Here is a 22,915-nt window from a genome sequence, read left to right on the forward strand (position 1 = left end):
GACTTTTGACCAGCAGTTTCAATTCTGACCTCCACTGCCTGGCCCGTAACAGTGCTGGGGTAAAATCCCCTCTGATGCCAATGTCTGCTGATAAAAGGCTTTTTTCAAAGTAAAATCCTTACGGCCAAGTGGTGTATCTTAACTCTAAGAATGCTGAGCATCTCCCTCTGAAATGTGATCTTTGCCATTTGAAGCGTTTTATCTAAAAGCAAACCCCATTAAGACACTTTGCTAAGGATTATTTGACAATACCCTTTAGAAAAGAGGACATTAGCTGAGGAAAAATGAATGTAAGCAGTAATTCAGATGGCAATAAATGACAAAACTGATATCCAGCAGACACAAAAATGTGCTGATAACACCGAATGAACTGGTAAACCATTTGTGTTTTCAGCTGGGGAGATGCTAAGAGAGGGCCAAGAAAAGGCTAGAAATGGGGACAGCTCTTCTGCTTGCAAACTCAAACTCCAGTTAACCTTACTTTATGAATTCTACTCATGTCACTTTGCATTTTACCTTCCCTGTTTTTTCAGTCACGTAATCTTGGGTAGAAGGGAGGGGAGGGAGGGAAAGAAGGAATAGGAGCATTCATGCCACATGGGTTTAGACTGCTCCATAAAACCAGTCCATAAATATTCTGTGATGGGTTTAAAGCTGAAACCAGGCTGTTATGTTGGAATAATTCTGGTCTCTGAAGGAGTTGCACACACAAAAGGACACTGCTGGCAGCAGGCTGACTTGCTTTGTGAACTTTAGGCTAAATGAAACAGCACAGGAAAAAACTTCCCCATGACTGAACATTCAGACTTGGGCACTGCTTCCAGTAGACAGTGCAGAAAGCATTCCCAGACCCCACCTGCCCTGGCACAGCCCTCCCAGGGCCTCTCTGCAGGTGCCCACTCACCACACAGACCCCGTAGTGCACGTGGGCAGCTGTGAGCAGCACGGTGAACACGATGAGCACTGCTTCTTCTGTCCAGCCCAGCAGCCCGGAGATGGCTGCGTAGACCACCAGCGCCAGCGGGAAGAGGAACCAGTGGAAAAGCTCGGGCTGGGTGCTGCTCATCTGGCAAATGATCACCTTGCACTGCGGGAGCAAAAGGCACCAGGTGAGAAGTGCTGGGTCAGCCTGAGAGGCCTAGGCAGAAGCACATCAACCTTCTCTGTGGGTTGCTTTTGATGAAGGGAAAACAAGGCTGGAGTTCAAAACGGGTGAGCAGACTACCAAGGACAGACCTTTGTGCCTCACTGGGAGTCTTTGCAGCAAGTAACTTTCACACCTCTCTGGAGGTGCAGTTCTGACTCACTATGCTTTGTGATTCTCCCCCTCTTTTGTGCTCTCCTGAGACCCCCACCCGGAGTCCTGTGCACAGTTCTGGAGCTCCAACACAAGAAGGACATGGAACTGTTGGAGCCAGTCCAGAGGAGGGCACCAAGATGCTCAGAGGGCTGCAGCAGCTCTGCTACGAGGACAGGCTACAAAAGTTGGGGCTCTTCAGCCTGGAGAAGAGAGTAGGCTTTGAGGAAACCTTGGAGTTGCCTTCCAGTATCCAAAGAGGGCCTAGAGGAGGGCTGGGGAGGGACTACTGACAAGGTCTTGTAATGACAGCATGAGGAGGAATGGGTTCAAACTAGAAAAGGGGAGATTGCAACTAGACATTAGGAAAAGGTTCTTTGCAGCGAGGGTGGTGAGACACTGCCATGGTACATGGTTTAACCAAAAGTAATTAGCTTCATTTCACTAAGTCCTTGGAGCATCATTAGTTGAAGTTCAGATTTTTAAACCAGCTAGAAATGTCTGAGGTTTTTTTTACCTGGTTTAGACTCCTTAAGAAATATCTCACACACACTACTTTCTCTTTTAAAAAAATAGGATTTTAGGCTTTTTTTTTGTTTGTTTGTTTGTTGGTTTTTTTTTAGTTAAGTTTTTTCCATAACTTAAATGTGGCTAAAAAATAGAGTTTATGTATCCTGGAAACAGTAGAAGAATGAAAAAATAATTCCCTCTGCAGTGCCTGAAATCCTTTGACAGCAGCAGTAGGAGTCTGACCATAGGGGAGGAAAAAAACCCTGTCTTCACTGTCTGTGCTGGGGAAGCTGGAGAATGCAAAGCCAAAGGATGAAGCAATTCAATAATGCAAGAAGGGAGCATTTGCCCCTAATGTACATAGGTTTGCTTACAATGCATCATCAGTGTTGGTTGTGAGTTGTGTGGAAAGCATTGGGTTTGTGAGTCCTTTGGGAACCATTCCAGAGGCTATCAGAAATTGCCAAAGCAGTCTATGTATTTTTATCTAGCTGAACAACTGCACCTGTCCAGGGGTTGGGTTCCACACTGGTTTAAACCATGCTCACACCATGTTAAGCAGGGGACCCCAGAAAGCTTGGTACTGGTAACTGGAGCCATTCACCTTCGGTGTCCCACAGCTCTGCAGAATGAGAATATGGTCTGTGCCCTTCCCCCAGTTCCTTGCACCCCCTGGTTCTGAAGCACTGACCCACACTACAGGTGGGGAGATGAAAACATTGGAGCCTGGAGAGGCAAACTGGAAAGAAAAGGTAAGGCTATGGGGCTATGCCCTGTGACTTTCATCCCCCTTGACTACACTTCACGATGCTACCCTGGCCCTGCTGAATTTAAACCCCTAGCAGCTGTGGTTTGTGCCCCAGAGTAGAGCCTTAGCATCTTATCTCTCATCATCTCCCTGGGGAGGTTCCTCATGAAGCATCTCCTGTGTCTGAACTGTCCCTGCTCATCATCTGGCCACAACATCAGTCACTGTGCTCCTGCTGTGGTGAGGGCTGAAGGTCTTCTCTGCAGGACTTACCCTCTCCATCCCCTCCTCCTGGACTCAAACATGTACCTCTGAGGGCTTCTTAAGGTGGGAGCTGTGACAGTTGTACTCAGACCTAAATATTCTTGAGAGATGCCCTATAAGCAGATCTCACCAGAAGGTCTGAGCTTGTTGGCAAGAGGGGTGGTCACAACCCATAGACAGGCCTGCTTCAGGCTGGGGGTCTAGGGGAAGAAGTTCTCCTCTCACAGATAAGCAGCTTTCCATTTTAGGTTTTGGAGGCCTTTTGTCCTTCATTCAGCCAGCAGTGCTGGAAATGACCTCCCTGCCTGCCTGCTCCCAGGAGGATGTCACCTCTACTCATCCTGACATCGCACGGCTATGAGGCCAGGTCTGAGAACCAGGTCTAGCCCAGGGGATCTGCTGGGAAACTAAATGTCTTGTCAAAGGTATGAGAAGTTCAAGCTACTAGCATGGAGAGAAACATGGCATGCAGCTGTGTTCTAGAGAAGGAGTAATGTAAAGCCACTGTGTCAGACCACCATGGAGAAGAGAAGCCTTGCCATGACAAGCCTTACCCTGCTGCTAGAGGGGAATGTGTCTGTGTGTGTGTTTCTGTGTGTAAGGGCTCAGAGGAGGCAAAAGGGAACTCAGGCTGGCTCTTCACTTGTAAAATGTTCTAAATTCCAACTAGCACTCATGCATTCCTAATGGTTCCTTTTAAAATGTTGCAAATCTCAACCAACAGATGTACATCTTCGATTCCCTCAAGCCTCTCACACTGCAGTTAATGTCTTGGTTAGGGATAAAAACAAGGGCTGAAGAAGAGGGGCTGTACCCAGTGCCTAATGAACTGCACTCTCCAAAGAAGCTTCATCTTTCCTTTACTATTTTTCTTCTGCAAGCATCCTGCCTCAACTGCTCTGGGTCAGTTAAGATGTATGTGCAGAACCTGCCACCTGCCAAGCTCTGAAAGCAGTTCCCCAATGCTATTCCTTCTCTAAGGATCTCCTTCAAACCCCTGCATTTTCCAAGGCCTCTCTCATAATGCAAAGCACTTTAGGGCCCTAAGGTTTTTAACTGGCTCCAGTGTTGCTCACTGACACTATTCTAGGCTGTTTTCTTAAAGTGGAACTAGTCACTGACTTCTAGAGTATTTCAGCATTAACTGGGGAAACACCTTCATTACTGGCTGCAGCTCCCTTGGCCTCTCTTCTGGCAAGCAGAGAGACAAAAGGCCTCCTCTCGAGAAGAAAGCCCTGGGGGAACTGCAGTGGCTGCCAATGTTGTTACTTCAGCAAGGTTTTTGTCGTCTCTCAGGCACTAAAAAGGGAGAATGTGCTATGGGAGAAACTGATGTGTGGGCAGAAGACCACTGCAAGGGCCCTGCATCTCTCCACTTCTTTTCCTATATATGCTGTCAGTGGTCCAGGCTTGTTCCGAACAGGGAAGGAAAAACATGGGATCAGCTGAGCTGTAGGGTACAGGAGCAGGGCAAGGCTACAACCCTCAGGCTCTTACCGGTAAATCTGTGCTGAGCTTTCTTTTGCTCAGACAAGTCCCCAGCCCTGCCTCTGTGTTGGGGAATATCTGTTCTGTTTCTGGAAATAAGGCTTCCTTAGGCTTTTCATTGCACTCCAGAAGGACAGAAAGAAAGAACCCTCACAGAAACGTTCTGCCGAGTAGAGCAGGTACTGCAGTACTCCAAGTGTCCCCAGCGCAGACAGCCGCTCTGCTCTGGTTTTGTAAGGCAGCACAACACAGAGGATTCTGCCTCTAACAGTGTGAGTCTGCTATTAACTACAGTTTCTGTTTTCTTCTGCTTTTTTTTTACCTAAAAATAGGAAACTAACCCTAAACAGCACCAGCAGCAGCAGCATACTTACAATGACGTTTGAGAAAGCAACCCCAACCATCCACAAAAACAGTCTCGGCTGCTTCGCTAATATGTTGCCTGGAGATAAAACCACCCAGACTGTAAGAAGGAGGAACAGCAGCAGAGGTGACACAAGAGGTAGGAGTCCTTCATACAAAGAATCATTCTTCAGTGTCTTCTTTAAATGTGCTCTGTAAATAAATGTAATGATTTTATAGAGTAAGAAAATGCATTCAACTTCCACACAGTAACTTCTCCCTCTAGCCTAAACTCAGACCAAGCATTCCTCCTGCAACACAGCTACCTGTGCTGATGTGCTGGATAGTCAGAGATTTCATGAGAAGTTGTAGGATATTCAAGTCCCATTCATTTCTGGGGTAAAATGACCCTGGTTTGTTCACATAGTTTCTGGTCATTCTCACCCACTCCTCATTGCCTGGCAATGGACCACTAAGTTTACACAGAGTTCAGTACTCTCTCATAGTTGTTAGCCAAACACACAGCATGCAGGCTTGCTGTCAATCCAAAACCAGATATTCTTAAGAGCATAAACGAGGCTGGTGAGAGACCTTGAGCACAGCCCTGCGAGGAGAGGCTGAGGGAGCTGGGATTGGTTAGCCTGGAGAAGAGGAGGCTCAGGGCAGACCTTATTGCTGTCTACAACTACCTGAGGGGTGGTTGTGGCCAGGAGGAGGTTGCTCTCTTAGGTGGCCAGCACCTGAACGAGAGGACACAGCCTCAGGCTGCACCAGGGGAGATTTAGGCTGGAGGTGAGGAGAAAGTTCTTCCCTGAGAGAGTCATTGGACACTGGAATGGGCTGCCTGGGGAGGTGGTGGAGTCGCCGTCCCTGGGGCAGTTCAAGGCAGGATTGGATGTGGCACTTGGTGCCATGGTCTGGCCTTGAGCTCTGTGGTAAAGGGTTGGACTCGATGATCTGTGAGGTCTCTTCCAACCCTGATGATACTATGATACTATGATGATACTATGATAAAACTTCTGACATGAGACATGAAAGTCAGCCAGTGCAGCCCCTGCTTTCAGTGGCAACACAGTCAAGCACATGGCTTGCAGGCATTGCTGTTGGTCTAGAGATGCTGCTGCTAGACAATCCTGCACTGCTGCCAAAGCACAGACTAAAAGGGAACATCAGAATGCTGGAAAATTAATGATGCATTGTGTTTTCTTGGATATTTAAAGCTACCTTTAAATCACTGCTCCCTGTCAGCTAAGAAAAAGCTAACTGTATGATCAATAGCTTTTGCATCTTCCTCACGCAGGCAAAAGTCATTGAGATGTTATAAAAGGAGGAGGTTTAGTTTATTAAACTAGTACTATTCTAGCATTTCTTCACACTAACAGTTCAGGACAGCAATTCTGTGTTTGAAGAGTGGTGGGAATTGTCCTGTTTAAAACCTGTGAACGTTTGCATTTATAGACAGTCAGACTAAAGGTCGATAAATACCTTTCTCATTCCAAAAAACTGTATTCTTCTGATAACAACTGAGAGCAGGCAGCAGGAGGAAAAAGAGAGGTAATGACTGACAAACTCAAACCCCTCATTACTGCCCAGCTGATGTGTGCATCCTTCTAGCAAACCTGACTGGATATTCTGCTCAGAGCAAAGCTAAGCCCAGCAGAAGGCTTGAGAGAAATTGTGCTGAATGATGCTTTTAAAGGAAAACACCAAACAAAAGTCCTGACATGAGAGGAGTGAAAGCAAATCCAAAATGTTCATCAGAGTAAACGCTGCCACTGCCAGAGACTTGAGATGCCCAAGGTGCTGCCCTCCTCCTCTTGGTCTTCCCTGAACTGCAGTCCTTTGCACCGCTTGTCCCCAGCCTGCTCCTGCTGCTGCTCCCAGCGCCCTGCCCGAAGCCCAGTCTTCCTGAAGGTCTTCAGCCCTTCCTGCCCCACATCTCTTAGCTCTCCACTCTTCCTCTAGCTCAGGGCTTTTCTTGCTTTTATACCTGCAGTGAGCACTGTGACCTGAAAAGGGCCGTCTCAGAGTAATGCTTTGTTCTCTTAGAGTCTCTCCAAAATTTAAACGCTAATGTTAATTTCTACTAATTGCTGAAGACAGGCAGTGACAGCCCCTCCTCCAGGACACGTAGGACCTGAGAGGCCTGACGTGACACATGAGTGAAATGAGCTAACAAATACTGGAGGGAGGGAGGCAGGCAGCATTAATAAAAATAGGGCACTGGAGTCTGAGCCAGGCGTGTGTGGAATTCCTAGGTGCAGCAAGCCAGCTCTTAGATGTAATCACAGCTTGCCACCTGCCTAGCCTGTATCTGATGGCAATTACCAGCAGACTCCATACAGAGAAGAGTTTTACAGAGGACCTGGAAGCTAATAAAGTACTTCATGGAGTGCAGGATGATCAGCTACAGAATTCTGCCCAGCGCAGGTGAAAGTAACAAATCTCATCTGACTGCGAATAAAAAGCAGCACTTGTAGCTACAAAGCTCTCACCAGTTTACTGTGCAGAACCACTGTGAGACTGCCTGGAGAGTGGCAAGGAAAAGGAGAGGAGCTACAAACATGGAAAAGAAACCAGTCAGATTCTGAAAACTGACCAGCAAAACCCTTTACTATATCATCAGAGCAGCATCTGACTGAAAGAAGCTAAGCTAGAGCAAGCACTGCATTTATTTCTCAGAGGAGGAAGACATTAAATATACAGAATTGTAGGGAAGGGATAGAACTTATTTAACGTTAGCTAACTCACCTGTGAATGTTGTACAGTGTTTGTGGAAGTGAAAGAAACAAACTGAAGCCTGGAAGAGAAAAAAAATATATAAATATATGCAATGATCTAGAGCCCTGCTGCACTGCTGACCTCAGAGTTTTGCCATCTAACACCCGAGCTAGTGTGCGGGTTTGGAAATGGCTTGGTGCTGCTGCTCTCCTTACAGGATACCAACTGAGTTTGGAGGCTTTATGCAAAAGTAAAACCTTCCACAACTTTCCTGCTAGGAGCAGTTGCTGGTATAGATTTTCTGGTGCAATGTGTGAGAAGACAAGAAAGATTGCTTCACAGTTCTGATGCAGATAGGAGACAGGATCAGGCATTTCCCATACAGGCCCCTCTCCTGGACCCAAGACAGATCATGGCCTCGTTTTGCATGTGCTGTGCTCTGTTTATGCGGAAAGAACTCAAACCTGGCACCAAAAAGCCTTCCAATGGAATATATAAAGGCAACCTCAAGCAGGGCTGCCCACGTTACTAGGGAAACAATAGGTTTATGCTTCACTAAGGTCCAGCTAATTAATTGCTTTGCTGATACAGTAGCTGAAACAAATTAATATTCAGCATTTGAAAGAGGGAAGGTTTGACTTGCTCATTTTTTTTTAACACAGCTGTGACCTCTCTGGAGCTCAGCTTTAACTCACAAAGGACAATGAATTCACCCTGGCTAAGAGGCTGTCCATCTGCATTGCTGCTGGGATCACCAACACAGCTGCCAGCAACCCCAGAGCTGCCTGAAGACCCAGTTGTACCCTGTCAGACACCCACAACGTGCTGGTCCAGCCAAGGGTCAAAGAAGACTTCCAGCAAAAAGTGGAATTTCGAGGTTTGAACAAAAAAAACCCCAGCATCAGTCAGCTTAACTGACTGAAAATATACACAAGCCTTCTTTAATCTTTGTGTTTCCCTGCATAGCTACTTGGGTTTGGTTTGGGGTTTTTTCCCCCCCTCACTTTCTGTGTGTGGAGGGCTTTTCCTTGGTCTGTTTGCTGTTTGGAGATTGCTCTGGGTAGCAGATTTCTGCCCAGCTTTTATATTCTAAGGCATGAAGATTGGTTTTGGTGCACTACATAAATACATAATCCCTATTTAGTTATGGGCAAGGAAAGCACTCTGATGTTTCTGGTTTAACCTTAAAAAGAACTCCCATTTAGGGATGAGATCTTTTTTCCCCTCTTTGTACAGAAAAGCAGCATTAATCTCATTATTAGAAATCAGTACTAGGAATAAGGAAAAATAAGAACAAACAGAGGAAAGAATTGATTTCAGATGACTTTGTGCTGGGGCTAACATGGCATAGCAGAGTCCTGAGAAATGGCAGTGTTTAGTGTTCAGTCTTCATCAAAGTCACACTTAGCACACTCTGGCCACAGTGGCAACTCAAGAGAAGTAAAACTAAAAAGAAAAAGAATAGTGGAGATCAGGATTGATGGAAAACAGGAGGAGTAAAAAGAGAGACACTGGAGAAATAGATTCTGGTTACCTTTTAAAGAGAAGGAAGGAAAATAACAGGGGGGAAATAGTAATACCCATTCAGTAAATCATTTCAGGTGTTGCATTTTCAGGTGTTTTACTTGGCTTTGCTTTTTAAACCAAGTAAGCTAGAGCTCTACAAGCCCTCCTGCTCTACCACGGCAGAAAGTCTCTATCAAAGTGCTGAAGGAATATCCAAAGTATTTTGTAAACCTCTTTCTAAAGCTCACAAGCTCGATGCCCTCCGAGTGTTCGGTGTGCACTCCTGTGAGCTGTGTTTTCTATTAGGCAGGGAGGGCTAGTTCAATAAAATCTTGACTTACATACAGCAGTTCCAACATCTGTATCACATTAGAGCAGACATGAGACAAAACATTGACTCTTGAGGTTAAACCTAAATTTCCTGCTGCAATCCCGAAGTTTGATTTGTTAGGAGAAAAGCAACCGAGAGGAACAGAAATAGAGACGAGAACTAGAAATAGAACTCGAAGGGCAATGGTTGCCAACAATTTGTTATTTTTATGAAGTGCCATTTTAGTTAGAAATAACACACTGACCACAAACAATCCCCCAGCTAGCTGAAAGCCACTCTCCAAACGGGGCAGTTACACCGATCTCTCCTCTCTGCTTTCACACAGCTTTGCTTTCAGCAGGGCGAGGGCCGAGGATGCAGCAAGGCAAGCAAAGGGTGTTTCCCTTTCTTAGGGGACCTCCAAAATTCCATCATTTCCTACGACGTGTTGCTTGCCCATCTTTTTTTTTCTTTTTTAGCTAAGGAGGCCTGGCTTGGGGGCTGCTTTTGGTCCTCATTAAGCCTGCTTTTTAATTGGCATTAAGGATCCCTTTGTGCCCAGGAGCTAAACTGCTGCTTCCGCATTGCTGCCATTCCCTGCTGCTCTGAGGAACAAAAGGTGCAGCCTGCAAAGCAAAGCCGGTGCTGTCCCTCTGGAGCTCAGCCACCCATGCCCAAGGGATGATGATGATGATGCAGCTTGCTTTAAAATGATTCATTTAATGTCCCAAAAGCACATCTTTTATGTTAAAATCATTTCGGAAATCAAGTTTGGCAGATCAGAGCCTTTGAACACACTGCAGAGAGCAGGACTGCTCAAGTTACTAAAGCTGTTACTGTTCTGCCAGTGTTTCCCAGCCACTCCTTCAGCAGTTCCCCCCCACACCCCAGTTTCCTAACTGATTTAAATTCTCAGACCCGAGTGCAAGAAGACAGAAACTATTAAAGGCAGAAACACTGAGGCACAGATGGGTGGCACAGACACAGGCAGTTCTTGTGTCACGCTGGGCTGAAGGCATCAAGGCCAAATCCTCGGATTTAGGTCCAATCCTATGGTCAGTCCTTTGCCTTGCACTACCTATCCTGACTCCCTTTGCTGAGAACTAAGCGTTTGCAAAGCTCTTTATCAGGAATTATTTTGTCCATATTAAGAATTAAAAAAAAAATAAAAAGAGGGAGAAGGAAAAAAACAAAGAAACAAAGAAACAAACCCCCCAAATGCATTCAGGAACTCAGGATTAACAACGTGTCAGAAACAAAATCATTAGCTTGCTTCCCAAATATTTGTGTGCATAAACACACAGGCACATGCATGCACAGGGACATGCACCTGGGTGTACATACACATACAAACACACACACACACACACATATATACATACACACAGGAGGAAAAGAGATCAAAAAGTCATTCCCACCAACTTTAGTGACAATTTTGGGGTTCATTTGGTATTTTCAAATGAAATTCCCCAACTGTAAGATGTTGCTGAGTGACTTCTGAAAAAAAAATCAGCTAGCATGTGATGGAGCCCTGCAGAGGGACCTGGACAGGTGGATGGGTGGGCAGAGGTCAGTGGGATGAGATTGAACAAGGCCAAGTGCAGGGTTCTGCACTTTGGCCACAACAACCCCAAGCAGCACTACAGGCTGGGGACAGAGCGGCTCAGAGCAGCCAGGCAGAGAGGAATTTGGGGGTACTGGTAGATAGTAGCTGAACATGAGGCAGCAGTGCCCAGGTGGCCAAGAAAGGCAATGGCATCCTGGCCTGGATCAGGAACAGTGTGGCCAGTACGACAAGGGAGGTTATTCTGCCCCTGTACTCAGCACTGCTCAGGCCACACCTTCAGTGCTGTGTCCAGTTCGGGGCTCCTCAGTTCAAGAGAGATGTTGCAGTACTGGAAGGTGTCCACAGGAGGGCGACAAAGCTGTGAGGGGCCTGGAGCAGAGCCCTGTGAGGGGAGGCTGAGGGAGCTGGGGGTGTGCAGCCTGCGGCAGAGGAGGCTCAGGGCAGAGCTCATTGCTGTCTGCAACTACCTGAAGGGAGACTGTAGCCAGGTGGGGTTGGGCTCTTCTGCCAGGCAACCAGCACCAGAACAAGGGGACACAGTCTCAAGTTGTGCCAGGGGAGGTCTAGGCTGGATATTAGGAGGACGTTGTTGTCAGAGAGAGTGATTGGCATTGAATGGGCTGCCCAGGGAGGTGGAGGAGTTGCCATCCCTGGAAGTGTTCAAGCAAAGCCTGGATGAGGCACTTAGTGCCATGGTCTGGTTGATTGGCCAGGGCTGGGTGCTAGGTTGGACTGGATGATCTTGGAGGGCTCTTCAATCTGGCTGATTCTGTGATAACTGTGGTGAGACACTGGAACAGGTCGCCCACAGAGGTGGTAGAATCCCCACCTCTGTAACTTTTTAAGGCCAGGCTGGATGGGGCTCTTAGCAGCCAGATCTAGTATCAGGTGTCCCTGCCCATGGCAGGGGCACTGGAGCTAGGTGACTCTTGAGGTCCCTTCCAGCCCTGACATTTCTATGCTTCTTTGTCCTCTATTTTTGTACAGACTGTTATTTATGTATTTAAGTTTAGTTAGGGCACCTTAAACTCTCATGTAAATAACTTAAAGCTTGCTGCAGACCTGCAGACAGTCAGGTTCTTTCTGTGACCTGCTGCAGTTAGTGTAGCTGCCATGCCTGGATTAATTTAGGCATTTCTGCAAAATACAGACTTGCTTGTTGTAGTGAAAGAGTATGGCCAGAAACACACTGCTGGCAGCTCTAGAAAATGCTACTTCAGTGACCAGCTGCTGGCAAAGGTAGAAAGCCAGGTCCTGAACACATCAAACTTCACAGACTCTGAACACCACTAAATAAAGAAGCAGCTCCAAGCAGGCAGCCCAGACATCTAAATCATTGTTTTAAAACAAATGGTCCTGCTCCAAAGGAAGCACAATGTTTGTATTAGCTGTTTATCTTCTCCACACCTTTGTAGTCTTAAACCACATTTGCTGGGAAGCTCCTGTCAAGTGAACCTGTCCTCAGAAAAAGCACTGAAATACTGTTTGTAGAGAACTGGCTCATCCTGAAGGCTAAAAGTTCAAGGACAGGGATCTAATTTTAGGTGAGCACCGCACTGGAACCTCCAGGAATTTATATCCTTTCACCCCTGATGTTCTCCCCCTCACCCCCTCCAAAAAAAAAAGAGACTCCCCAGAGCATTACTCCCATTTGGGAGGCAGTGAAGAGGTCTGTGCAGACCTTCTCCTGCAGCAGCTGTGCTCAACAAAAATCATCTCTTTAACAGCAGGCAGCTGCAGCTGCATTTCAGCCTACAAACCAAATGCCATCACCCTCCTCTCTTGTTCTTCAATTGCCTACACCTCCACATGGCCTTCTTCAGTATTCTGCTTGGCCTTCCTAGCCCTAATTCAGTGACACATCCCAGTCAATGCTTGCTTTAAAGAAATGGGATGTTAGACTTTTCTTAACCATCAGACAAAAAAAAATAAGGTTAAAAGCACTTAGCCCTGAAAGTTAGCTTGGAAATACCATTGACTAATTTCTCCCATGTTTTGTTGTTGGGTTTTGTTTTCCCCTTATTTTCTTCCATATTTAGAGCAGCCAGACAGATGAAAAGATCTTAACACCCTGAATGTTTAGCATGCTGAGCAGTGCCTGGAAGCAAGCTTCATCACAACGTGAACATTTAGAAGCCCTTGTTACTGGAACAGCAGCTTTTTATGACACAGGGTAATTTTTTATTCCCAGGCATGTCTTGAGAAGACAGCTCTTTTATAATTGGTTGTGCAAACAGATAATTACACATTGAGCTGCCCACCAACTATAAAGTTGTGGTTTGCTATTATTAGAGAAAATGGCAAACTTAGAACCACTTGGTAATTGGGGGGAAAAAAAGCTTAGAAAATGAGTATGTAATTTCCAGCCTTACTTGAGTCTGTAAAGTCTGAATATATTAAGCTCTTTAAGGAGAGATGAAAAGTAGGCTCAAAGAGACCTACACAGTACAAGATGATTCTACAGGGATTAGGAGCACAGTGACAACATGGCCACTGTCTTCGTGCACAATGCTGATGCATCTTTAGGATGCTTAGAAGCTAAGAGACTTCTTAAGTACAAGGGCTGTAAAGGGATACATTTATCATGCTTGTTGATTTTATAGCTTATTTTCAGTGTCTAAGGTTGTGGACACTGCATATATCTCTCCTGAACTGAGCTGTAAGCTAAGTAGCATTTGGAGGGATTTAGTAGATTTGGAATTCAGTTTATGGCTGTTGTTGTTCCTCTGATGTAGTCCTGTTCACAGCTTTTCCTCATCATTCTCTTTTTCTGGGAACAGCAAGAATTAAGCACCAGAGAAGCAACAGCTTCGTTTGAAAAATCCAGGATGGATTCCAGAAGGACTGCATCAGGTAAGCTGCCTTCTTCTGGGGCTCCTATTGTCCTTTAAATGACTTCTCACAGCTAACACCATCCAGCACTGAACCCATTCCCACTTGAATTAGCATCCCGTGAGGCTCTGCCTCCAGCCTTCAGGACTCTGATTTTCTGGGTTATTGTTCTGACTGGTTCAGAGGAGTTACTCCAGCCATGAACTCAACTGCTTTATACATATATCTCAAGTGACAGGTGAGTATTTCACACCCTCAACTTCAACAAAGTCTCATACAATCTGTCACAACAACGCTTTAATCAACGTTGAACTGGTGACAGCCAAGGGGAGGCCAGCTCCTGTTAACCACACTTTTCAAATGAGGCCAGTCCAAGCCTGTTGGAGCAATCACATTTGGAAAACACATCACTTAATGTTTCATCACCCACCTTGCCATCAGCAAGGCAGAGCCATCAGCCACTCTGCAATGGGAACTATAGGAAATCACTGCAGAGCGACCTAGCAGTGTGACGCAGAAGCAAGTTCTCATTCAGCCATGGATTGCTAAAGACTTCCTGATGCTGGAAAAGCAGATCAGCCTGCTGTACTATTGCCCACTGGCAGGACCTCTGTGTCCTCTGGTACACAGGATACCACATAAGGACAAGGCACTGTTTTAGATGGGTAACTGTGCTCTCCCACTCAAAGAGAATTCAAATACTTGGCATGTTTCAAATGTGATGGCTTAGTCTCATCATTACTTTGCTGCTATTATGTGTTCATCTATGTATCTACTCCTTGTTTATGTATTTACCAGCTCAGAGGAAGAGTGAGCCTCAAGGAATACATTGCAAAATTCAGCACAGGACCCAATCCAATACACATCATAGGAAAAAATTCTGAGTGCTTTGGCCCCATTACTAAAAGACAGTCCAAGTTTCAGATCTCTGACAGATGTTTGTATTCCATCCACACTTCATGTTCAAACCTGCACTTGGAAAATTTGTCTCAGCTTTGCCACAAGCTTCAGCAGCCAGCTGTGGGCACTTTTGGCCAGATAGGGTGGATTCAAATGTGCCACTATGTCTGGATTACAGAACTGCTTGCCCCCTATGCCACACCCTGATGGAAGTACAACATAGCCACTGCAAGCTTTTGTAGTCCTTTAAGCACAAAACCTGGTTGCAATTAATACTGAGGAGGAACAGGAATCTTCCTGTGCATCCAGGAGTCATTTTTCCAACCTGGCTTCCTAAGGAATGAAGCTGATGTGATACCACTTTGCTTGTTTGTGTGTATCCCACTATCACTTCTGAACCCTCTGGTGAATTCTGAAAGACATTTCCACTAAGTTGCATGGCAACGAACAGTCAGGTAGAGGCAAATAGACATATAAATGTCTCTAGTGAGGAGAGGATTGCAGCCTGAGCTCAAACTTTATTGACTGTTATAAAATCTATCTCACAGATAGCAAGTATGAATGTCCCAAGAACAGGAAATGCTTCGCTCAGAACATGCACCTAATAGAGATCGTTTAATTGCAAGGTGAGACTGAACTACCATCAGTTCCCTGAACTAGTGATGTTCACCTGTCAGGAAAAGTCTCTTTAGGAAGCCTATAGCATCATTTTGCCACTGGACCTTATGTGAGGAGTTCACTGTTTTCACATGCCTGTTGTTAAATATTTCATATTGCTCTCAAGCTGCCAGCACAGTGTCAGGGAATGACAGGCACTTGGGATACCCTGGAGGGGTGAAAATAAATGATAGTTCTCACTCTAGTGCTGCCCTTTGAAGGGACCCTAGTTAGGCAGATAATGCTATGGAACGATTGTGGTTATATCCCAGGAGAGCTTTTGGAGTGTCATCCACAGGAGCCTAACTGAGAGCAGAAGTCATTAGTTCCAGCTGAGCACACAGCCACATAACTTTGGAAAGGTCTGGCTGCTTTCAGGCTAGGAGAGAAAAGGCATTTCTGTAGCAGCCAGGCCAACATGCTCTGAGATCAGGAGAATGGTCTTCTTCCTTTGTTTAGTGTCCAGCTAGGTGTGTGTTTCAGAGCTGCAGCATGGAATTGCGTTCCCTGCCTTTGAAAATTACAAGTTTCTGTTTGCTGGGTAGCTGAAAAAATCCCATAAAATACCAGGCAGAAGTTTCTCTGCTTCACAAAGGAGTCCTCTGAGGTCAGTGCTCAGGGGCTCGAGCCTCTGCCTTCCTGCAGGTGTTCAGAATGTGCTAGACAGTTCCCAGGGGTGTATGTAAAGCTCTCTCTTGAGAGACTGTCCTAAAACATCTAATCTAAAAACTGGTATTGCTTCACTTCTATGTATATCTTTGTGTGTTCTACCACCTGATAAAAATTCCACTCTTTTCTGTGAGCAAGTGTCACTTGGCAATGCCACAGCTTCCTCAGGTGAGGTACTTTAGAGGAGTTCATCCTCAGGTTATAAATGGGCGGTTCTTTCCCCACTCCCCCCAGAGAAACCCTCCAGGAAAAGACATCTGAAAATCTCCGCTCTTGTGCACCTCCAGCTCTAACTGGAGAAGTGATGGCTCAGCAGCTGAACTCCTGCTGTGTACAGGCAGTAAAAGCACAACACAAACGCCAAGTACTGATGGAGCAGACATGGCTTTGTTGTTAGAAGGACCACTAGTGACTACTAAATGCCATCAAATGGTTAAGGATAGCCATTTACCATTTAATGGTTCCTCCTGAGGTCCTGGGAAACCAACTCATAAAAAGCATCAGCACATTGCTTTGTTTAACTGGCCACAAAGGCCTTGAACTGAGCATGCCAAAGCCTCTCTGCTACAAATGGAGTTGGCTGAGCAAGACACACTTGCTGCAGCCTCTCTAAGGGAGAGATAATTTAATCTTCCTGGCTGCCCAGCCCTTAGTGTAGGCTAGACTCACACTTCTTTTTTCACTCTCCTCTGCTAAGACCTCACCTGGAGTACTGCATCCAGCTCCGGAGCCCTCAACACAGGGAGGACACGGAACTGATAGAGCGAGTCCAGAGGAGGGCCACGACAGTGATCAGGGGGCTGAAACAGCTCTGTTACAAGGACAGGCTGAGGTTGTTCTGCCTGGAGAAGAGAAGGCTCCAGAGAGACCCAATAGCCACCTTCCAGTATATGAAGGGGGCCTGCAAGAAGGCTGCAGAGGGACTGTTTAGAAAGACCTGCAGTGACAGGACAAGAGGTAATGGCTTTAAATTAGAGAAGAGGAGATTTGGTTGGACATTAGGAGGAAGTTTCTTACCATGAGGTTAGTGGAACACTGAAACAGGTTGCACAGGGAGGTAGTTGAGGCCTCATCACTGGGGATATTTAAGCTCAGGATTGACAGAGCTCTGGGCAACCTGATCTAACAAAGGATGTCCCTGCTGACTGCAGGGGGCTTGGACACAATTCCCTTGGAGGTCCCTTCCAACCCAAACCATTCTCTGACTCTGTGATTTTCCTGCAGTCACAGTGGGGTCCTGCACTTTGCTGCAAGGTTCTACAAACGTTCTCTCTCCAGAGTCACTGCACACAGACTATCCAGCAAGAACACCTTAACCACTGCTGCTCAGCTGAGATTCAGACCTGTGGAGCAGTGGCAGTGCTTTCTGCATCAGCATTATGTGCAGGGGAAAGAGTCTTACTTTCTTCATATTTAAATAGAGTGTCTGGTTTTAAGAGATTCACTAAGCACTGTAACAGTTTGGTAATACAGAGTCAAACAAGATTGTTTCTTGTATACTTTAAAGCCATACTGAAGTACAATTAAGCTCCAAATGTTACTCTGTTGAGGCACTGTGGATAGCGTGCAAGAGACATTGTTCTTAAAGAAATCTCTTGGTTCCTACTCACACCTACTGCTTAGGACAACGATGAAAGATAACTGTGCTCATGGACCCATTCATGCAAGCACACAGCATGTGGGAGAGAAGCAGTCCTGCTTTCCCATGCTGATGGAACAGTCCATCAAACCTTGCTTTGCACTGGCTTTGGTGAAGTATGACAAAAGAGGTTTGCTCCTGCAGATTCAGTGACCATGCTTCCCCACACACAAACCTTCCTAACATGTTGAATAGTTTGAGTTAAACCTTCATCCATGGCTTCCCAAGCGCAGGAGAAGCCATCAGTGTGCTCACTGAACAGGCTGCCATGTGCCTCAGTGACAAGAAGAAAAGCAGTGATGTGTGTGGCACAGAACAGGTGTGTTCAGTGGACTGCCCATGTGAGCACCTGACACCAACACAGGCCCAACCTGCCCTCCTGGGTGAGCCAGCACCCATCTCTTGGACCTGAGGTGCTCCTGAGAGCAGCCTTTCCTATCCCTCAGTGCCCTGCTTGCCACCAGAGGGCACTTACAGCTGCACCTCTGCCACACTCAGGAACTGACTACCGTAAAAGCAACCTCTCTTTTACCCCTTCCTCTCTTTCCTTTCCTCAAAATGCCCAAATCAGGCTTGACAAAAAATATCTTGTGCAATCTTAGTCACACATGGTCAGTTTTATACTCTGGATAATGCACAAGGCTTGTCAAACCATGTCTTTGCAAATGCTGCTTTCTAACAATGCACAGTCTGAATGCAGGGGCCTTTCCAATCTGGGAATGTTGGGAAGCACTACCAAGGCTGGAGGTGGTACCTACTGAATACCTCACCATGGTAAAGGGTGGTGAGATCACATGTTGATGCAACAGATTCAAAAGCCCCCCTTGAAATGCTCAGATGGCTCTTAGAGCTGGTGTTGGCTGTCTCAATCAACACTGAGGCAATTAAAGGGAGACAAACTTAACTCCTTACCTCCATTTCTCAAGCCCCTACTATAGGAAAGGTATGGACATGCTGGAATGTGTCCAGGGAAGGGCCATAAGGATGATCAGAGGGCTGGAGCTTCTCTCCTATGGAGACTGACTGAGAGAGTTGGGGCTGTTCAGTCTGCAGAGGAGAAGGTTCTGAGGAGACCTTATTGTGGCCTTCCAGTATCTGAAGGGGGCTACAAGAAAGCTGGGGAGGGACTTTTTAGGCTCTCAGGTAGTGACAGGACTAGAGGGAATGAAGCAAAACTAGAACTGGGTAGATTCAGATCAGATGTTATGAAGATCTTCACAATGAGGATGCTGAAACACTGGAACAAGTTGACCAGGGAGGTGGTGGAAGCCTCATCCCTGAAAGTTTTTAAGGCCAGGCTGGATGTGGCTCTGAGCAATTTTATCTAGTGGGGAGTGTCCCTGCTCATGGCAGTGGAGCTGGAACTGGATGATCCTTGAGGTCCCTTCCAGCCTTGACAATTCCATGATTCTATGATACATGTAAATATGAGCAACAATTCACCTGAGTGACTCAAGGAGTCCCTGAGACCACGAGAGGCAAGCAGGCAGCAATGAACTGTACATGCAGAAAAGGAACATCTTCTGTATTATTTGTGTGCAGCAGAGAGTAAGTCACTGAGGAAAAGGGTTTCCAAAATCACCTACTTGTTTTTTTTGTCAAGTGTCCCAGTATTAGCCCTTCTAATCAGCTCTACTTATGCTTTTTTTGGACTAGTGAACATTTACAACAGGGAAAAAATAAGGAAATATAAGAAATATCTAACGAAAACAATTAAAATGCAGAACAGAATTTGCATGGCTTAGGACACTTACCTACAAGCAAGATTACTAATGCATCTGTAATGTAATAACCAAAGAGGAAAGGCTTCTGCCAGACTTCCACACCAACAGCACCAGTGAGTAGATATGCTGCTATTAACACCTGTAGGAAAAGGACAACATGTTTGCAAAACCTTCTACAGGCACAGAATTTCACTTAGCACCTTATGACATTGCAAGAGTAAACAAAAATCATAATCTGTTACTTTCCTCCTGTCTCCACTTTACAGGACTTTATGCTGCCACCTCTAAAGGACTTCTAAGCAGTGCAGCAGCTTCCAGGGTCACCACCAAAATGATTTAAAACATGAGATGTGGTAAGCAAACAACTTCCCTGCTGATGTCTGTAGCTCTTTGCATGTGGCACACAAAAGCATGTGTCAAAGCAAGGCTTTTGACACTCTATCCCATAACATCTTTGTCAAAGTCAAGAGCTAAGTATGTTAGTCAGCTGTAAACTTATGAGTGTTTTTAAAGGCACTGCTGGTTAAAAAGCAATAACTCAAACGTGTGTCAGTGTTCCTAAGTGCAACTGAATAATCCTAATTAAGAAGGGACAAACAAGTTCATTATCCTCCTCTCTGGCATCAATCAGTTTCAGTGCTTTCCAGGTATAAATCCAGTCTTCAGAAAGCTACACTTAAGGCAGCACTGATGTAAGCAGAGGTTACTACCATGTCACAGTAAGGATTAATGAACATTTTGTTCCCCAAATACGAACTCAGCTGCTGTGGCTTATGAAAAGCAACTGCTGCATTAGGGGAGTACTTTTGTTAGAGGAATATTAACATTTTCAGGGGAAAATAGATTTTTAAACAATCCAGAGGATGTGTGTGAAAATTAACATATGGCAGGAAGCCTTCCTCTGGGAAGCTTTGTTGCTTTTTTTCTCCAAGAGACTTAATTTGCAGGTATTGGTTTGCTTTGGTTGGGCTTATGACAAGATGTATTCAAGAATGCAGCAAGAGTTTCTTTTCTAGTCTTCAGCCTGTGAATTTCTGGGGTTTGTGCTTACTTGACAGTGTAAGAAAATTTGCCTACAGGCTGTAGTGTAAAGGGGCTTCTCTCTGGGCATCTCTTTCTGCCCACAGGGGACTCAGTAGGAGATACCTCCTTGTATTGGAGGGAGGAAGTACAAGGGATTCTCCCTGCTGCAGAGACCTCCTCTTTGATTCTGGATCTACAGATGTAACAGTCCTCTGACCAAGTACATCTCAGACACATTACAGCCATTTTTCAGCTTTACACACCACATTTGCCTATAAATGTCTGCCTGCTGTAATCAAAGCCAATTGGAGTAGCAATCACAGCCCAGCTCCTGTAATTAGGTTACCAATTCTGATGAGTCATCAAGTTGCAGAAAAATGTGATCTGCATAAGTCCCTCAGATTTCTCTAACTATAATGAGAGATTTTATTGTTTCTGAGGAACAGCAGCTCTTGACTAGAGCAGAACTAACTGGGAGGCAGCGAGCAGGCTGGCTGTGTTTGCACACAGCAGAGCTGACTCAGCAGCACTGTCCTGGGAGCTACATGCCAGGGAAGCCTGCATTAAGGTCAGCAGTTATCTATTTACACACTTGTAGCAATTACTGTATTTCCTGAGCTTTGTGGGGATAATGATGCCCAAAGATCCTGGCTGCCATCAATTTTCAAAGCAGAAGCAGGGGAGCAGACCACCTGAATGTCTGCCACGCCAGTGTAATAGCATCGCCTTGTCAGTGAGATTACTTAAGACAGAGCAGAGCAGCACGGTTGAGCAGCAATCCAGCTAGGAATGCCATGGAGGAAACAGTCAACTAAACACCAGCAATCAGTCTGAAAGCAGCCTGCAAGTGCTCCCACACTCTCTGCCTCTGAGTGTGACTGCAGGAATACCAGGTAGAGAAATGGTGGGGGCAAAAACCAGGAAAGGGAATGTAATCTTTTCCTGCTCATCATCAGCCCTCAGAATCCCCTCTCCCAACCACGTTTAATAGTGCCTACATGATACAAAACTTGCTGAATGGGTTTTCAAAATGAGAGCAAGGCAATGCTTGTAGGGGAATTACACCTTCCACTAGACTAGTTAGTAACAGTGGTTAGGTTATGTGCTTTCTGGGCTATGCAAAATGTAGTTTGGACTACCTTGATCTACCTTGATCCTGTCTTGTCTTTGTTCACAGGCAATCACAACTACAGAAGCTGACTTTTACAGATGGGAAAACTGACATCCAGACATTTTGACAGGACAGTCTTCCACCACCACTCAGCATCAAAAAAACCCTTATGTTTATTTGCTTATCATAATGACTGCAGGCAAACGATCACAGAAGTTAGTAGAAAGCAAGCATGCAGGACAGCAATTCAGCATCAGAGAGGAACAGGAAATAGCACTTGTTAGCACCCTGCATCCAAATTCATCAAAGCAGTTTACAAACTTCATTGAAACTCAGCCTTGGCACAAATCTGTTAGGCAAGGAAATGTTATTGCCAGTATTTCCCAGATGTAAATGCAGTGACAGAGACACAGGTCACTAGAAGACACTGACAGAGTTAACAGTACTGCTCCACTAGCTGATACCCACTCCCACATCTAGGCACTAATGCAGCCTGGATGCTGAAGCAATGCAGAAGAGCTTCCTGTCCATTCACAAGTATAACAACAGTCAGCAACAAGTGAAATTGAGTTGGACACAGCTCTTCCTCTCTTGCTGGAAGAACTTCACTAAGAAGCCTTACACAGACATGGCTGAAACTCACAGAGCAGCTGGCTGCCTAATGTCTTAGTCCTGAGCCAACTTCTTCACCCAGGACCTATTTTCTAGGGGACAACACAGATGCACCACAGCTGGACCACCACCTCTGAGTTGTTCTCAAACCACTGGATTCTGATTTTGTTTATAGCAATACATCTGCAGCCATTAATTCAAATACTCCATTTCCATTAAAAGACATATTTGAATACTTGTTCAATTATGTGTATTTGGCTCAGAAGGCTGGGACGGTGTTCTTCAGGCTCCAAGAGCTTGGCTATCTAAGAAACAAACAATGTAGCCCAGAAATCCCAGCACTGGCTTGGCTCTGCAATCAGTTTGTAACTGCTGCTACTCACTCATGCACTGAACCCACCACTTGTCATGGTGCCACGGGTATGTTTCTAAAGAGGTCCACCTCAAGGTAGGGCTGTAAGTCAATCAAGAACCCAGCTGGGGCCTGGCTGTGGGCTGATCAGTAATTCAGGTTACTGAATTACCACTCCCACAGAGGAAACCTCTGATGGTAGCATTGCCTTTTTTTTTCCCAAGGGTAAAGCTCACCTGACAACAGTCAATGCTCACTGTAAAGGTACACCGCTCTTTCCATTACCACATCTGATCTAAGAGGTGGCAGAATTGAGAAGGTCTAGTGTTGGTGTAACTGTATAATTACTGTTAATAAATACCAGTTGGATTAAATCACATTGTGCCTCAGAAGCCACTCTTGCTGGGGAAATTGCTTACAGCTTCAGACAGCAGCCTAATTTCCATTAATACCACAACCCAAATGCAGTTAAGTGACATTCTCATGAGCACTTTCTGACTGCCAGGTTTGCTGCAAGCCTTTCTCTTCCTGCAAGGCAATGAATCTCTGATGCTGGCAATTTGCTTGGAAGCATCCTTTCTGTGCAAATGCAGGAAATATTTCTGAATTACTTCTAAGAGTTGTGCTATTTCACATCCAAAAT

General features: G+C 45.6%; 1 protein-coding gene and 1 long non-coding RNA gene across 6 annotated transcripts in view; one reads left to right on the forward strand and one right to left on the reverse strand.

The window, feature by feature from the left end:
- The window catches only part of LOC135189911 (ethanolaminephosphotransferase 1-like), a 48,786-nt gene that overhangs the window by 4,912 nt on the left and 20,959 nt on the right, over positions 1–22,915 (reverse strand). For all 5 annotated transcript variants that reach the window (XM_064170681.1, XM_064170682.1, XM_064170680.1 and 2 more), the window contains 4 exons: positions 19,205–19,313; positions 7,401–7,449; positions 4,682–4,862; positions 905–1,087 (listed from right to left, as the gene is read on the reverse strand). In XM_064170681.1, the coding sequence (XP_064026751.1) occupies positions 905–1,087; positions 4,682–4,862; positions 7,401–7,449; positions 19,205–19,313 (522 nt within the window). The remainder of the gene's footprint in view (positions 1–904; positions 1,088–4,681; positions 4,863–7,400; positions 7,450–19,204; positions 19,314–22,915) is intronic.
- On the forward strand, positions 12,716–22,913 carry LOC135189913 (uncharacterized). The gene is made up of 4 exons (XR_010308364.1): positions 12,716–12,926; positions 13,534–13,606; positions 19,441–19,527; positions 21,375–22,913. It is a non-coding gene; the product is annotated as an uncharacterized LOC135189913 (long non-coding RNA).

This window comes from Pogoniulus pusillus, chromosome 34 (genome assembly GCF_015220805.1).
Source record: "Pogoniulus pusillus isolate bPogPus1 chromosome 34, bPogPus1.pri, whole genome shotgun sequence".
Lineage (NCBI taxonomy): Eukaryota > Metazoa > Chordata > Aves > Piciformes > Lybiidae > Pogoniulus > Pogoniulus pusillus.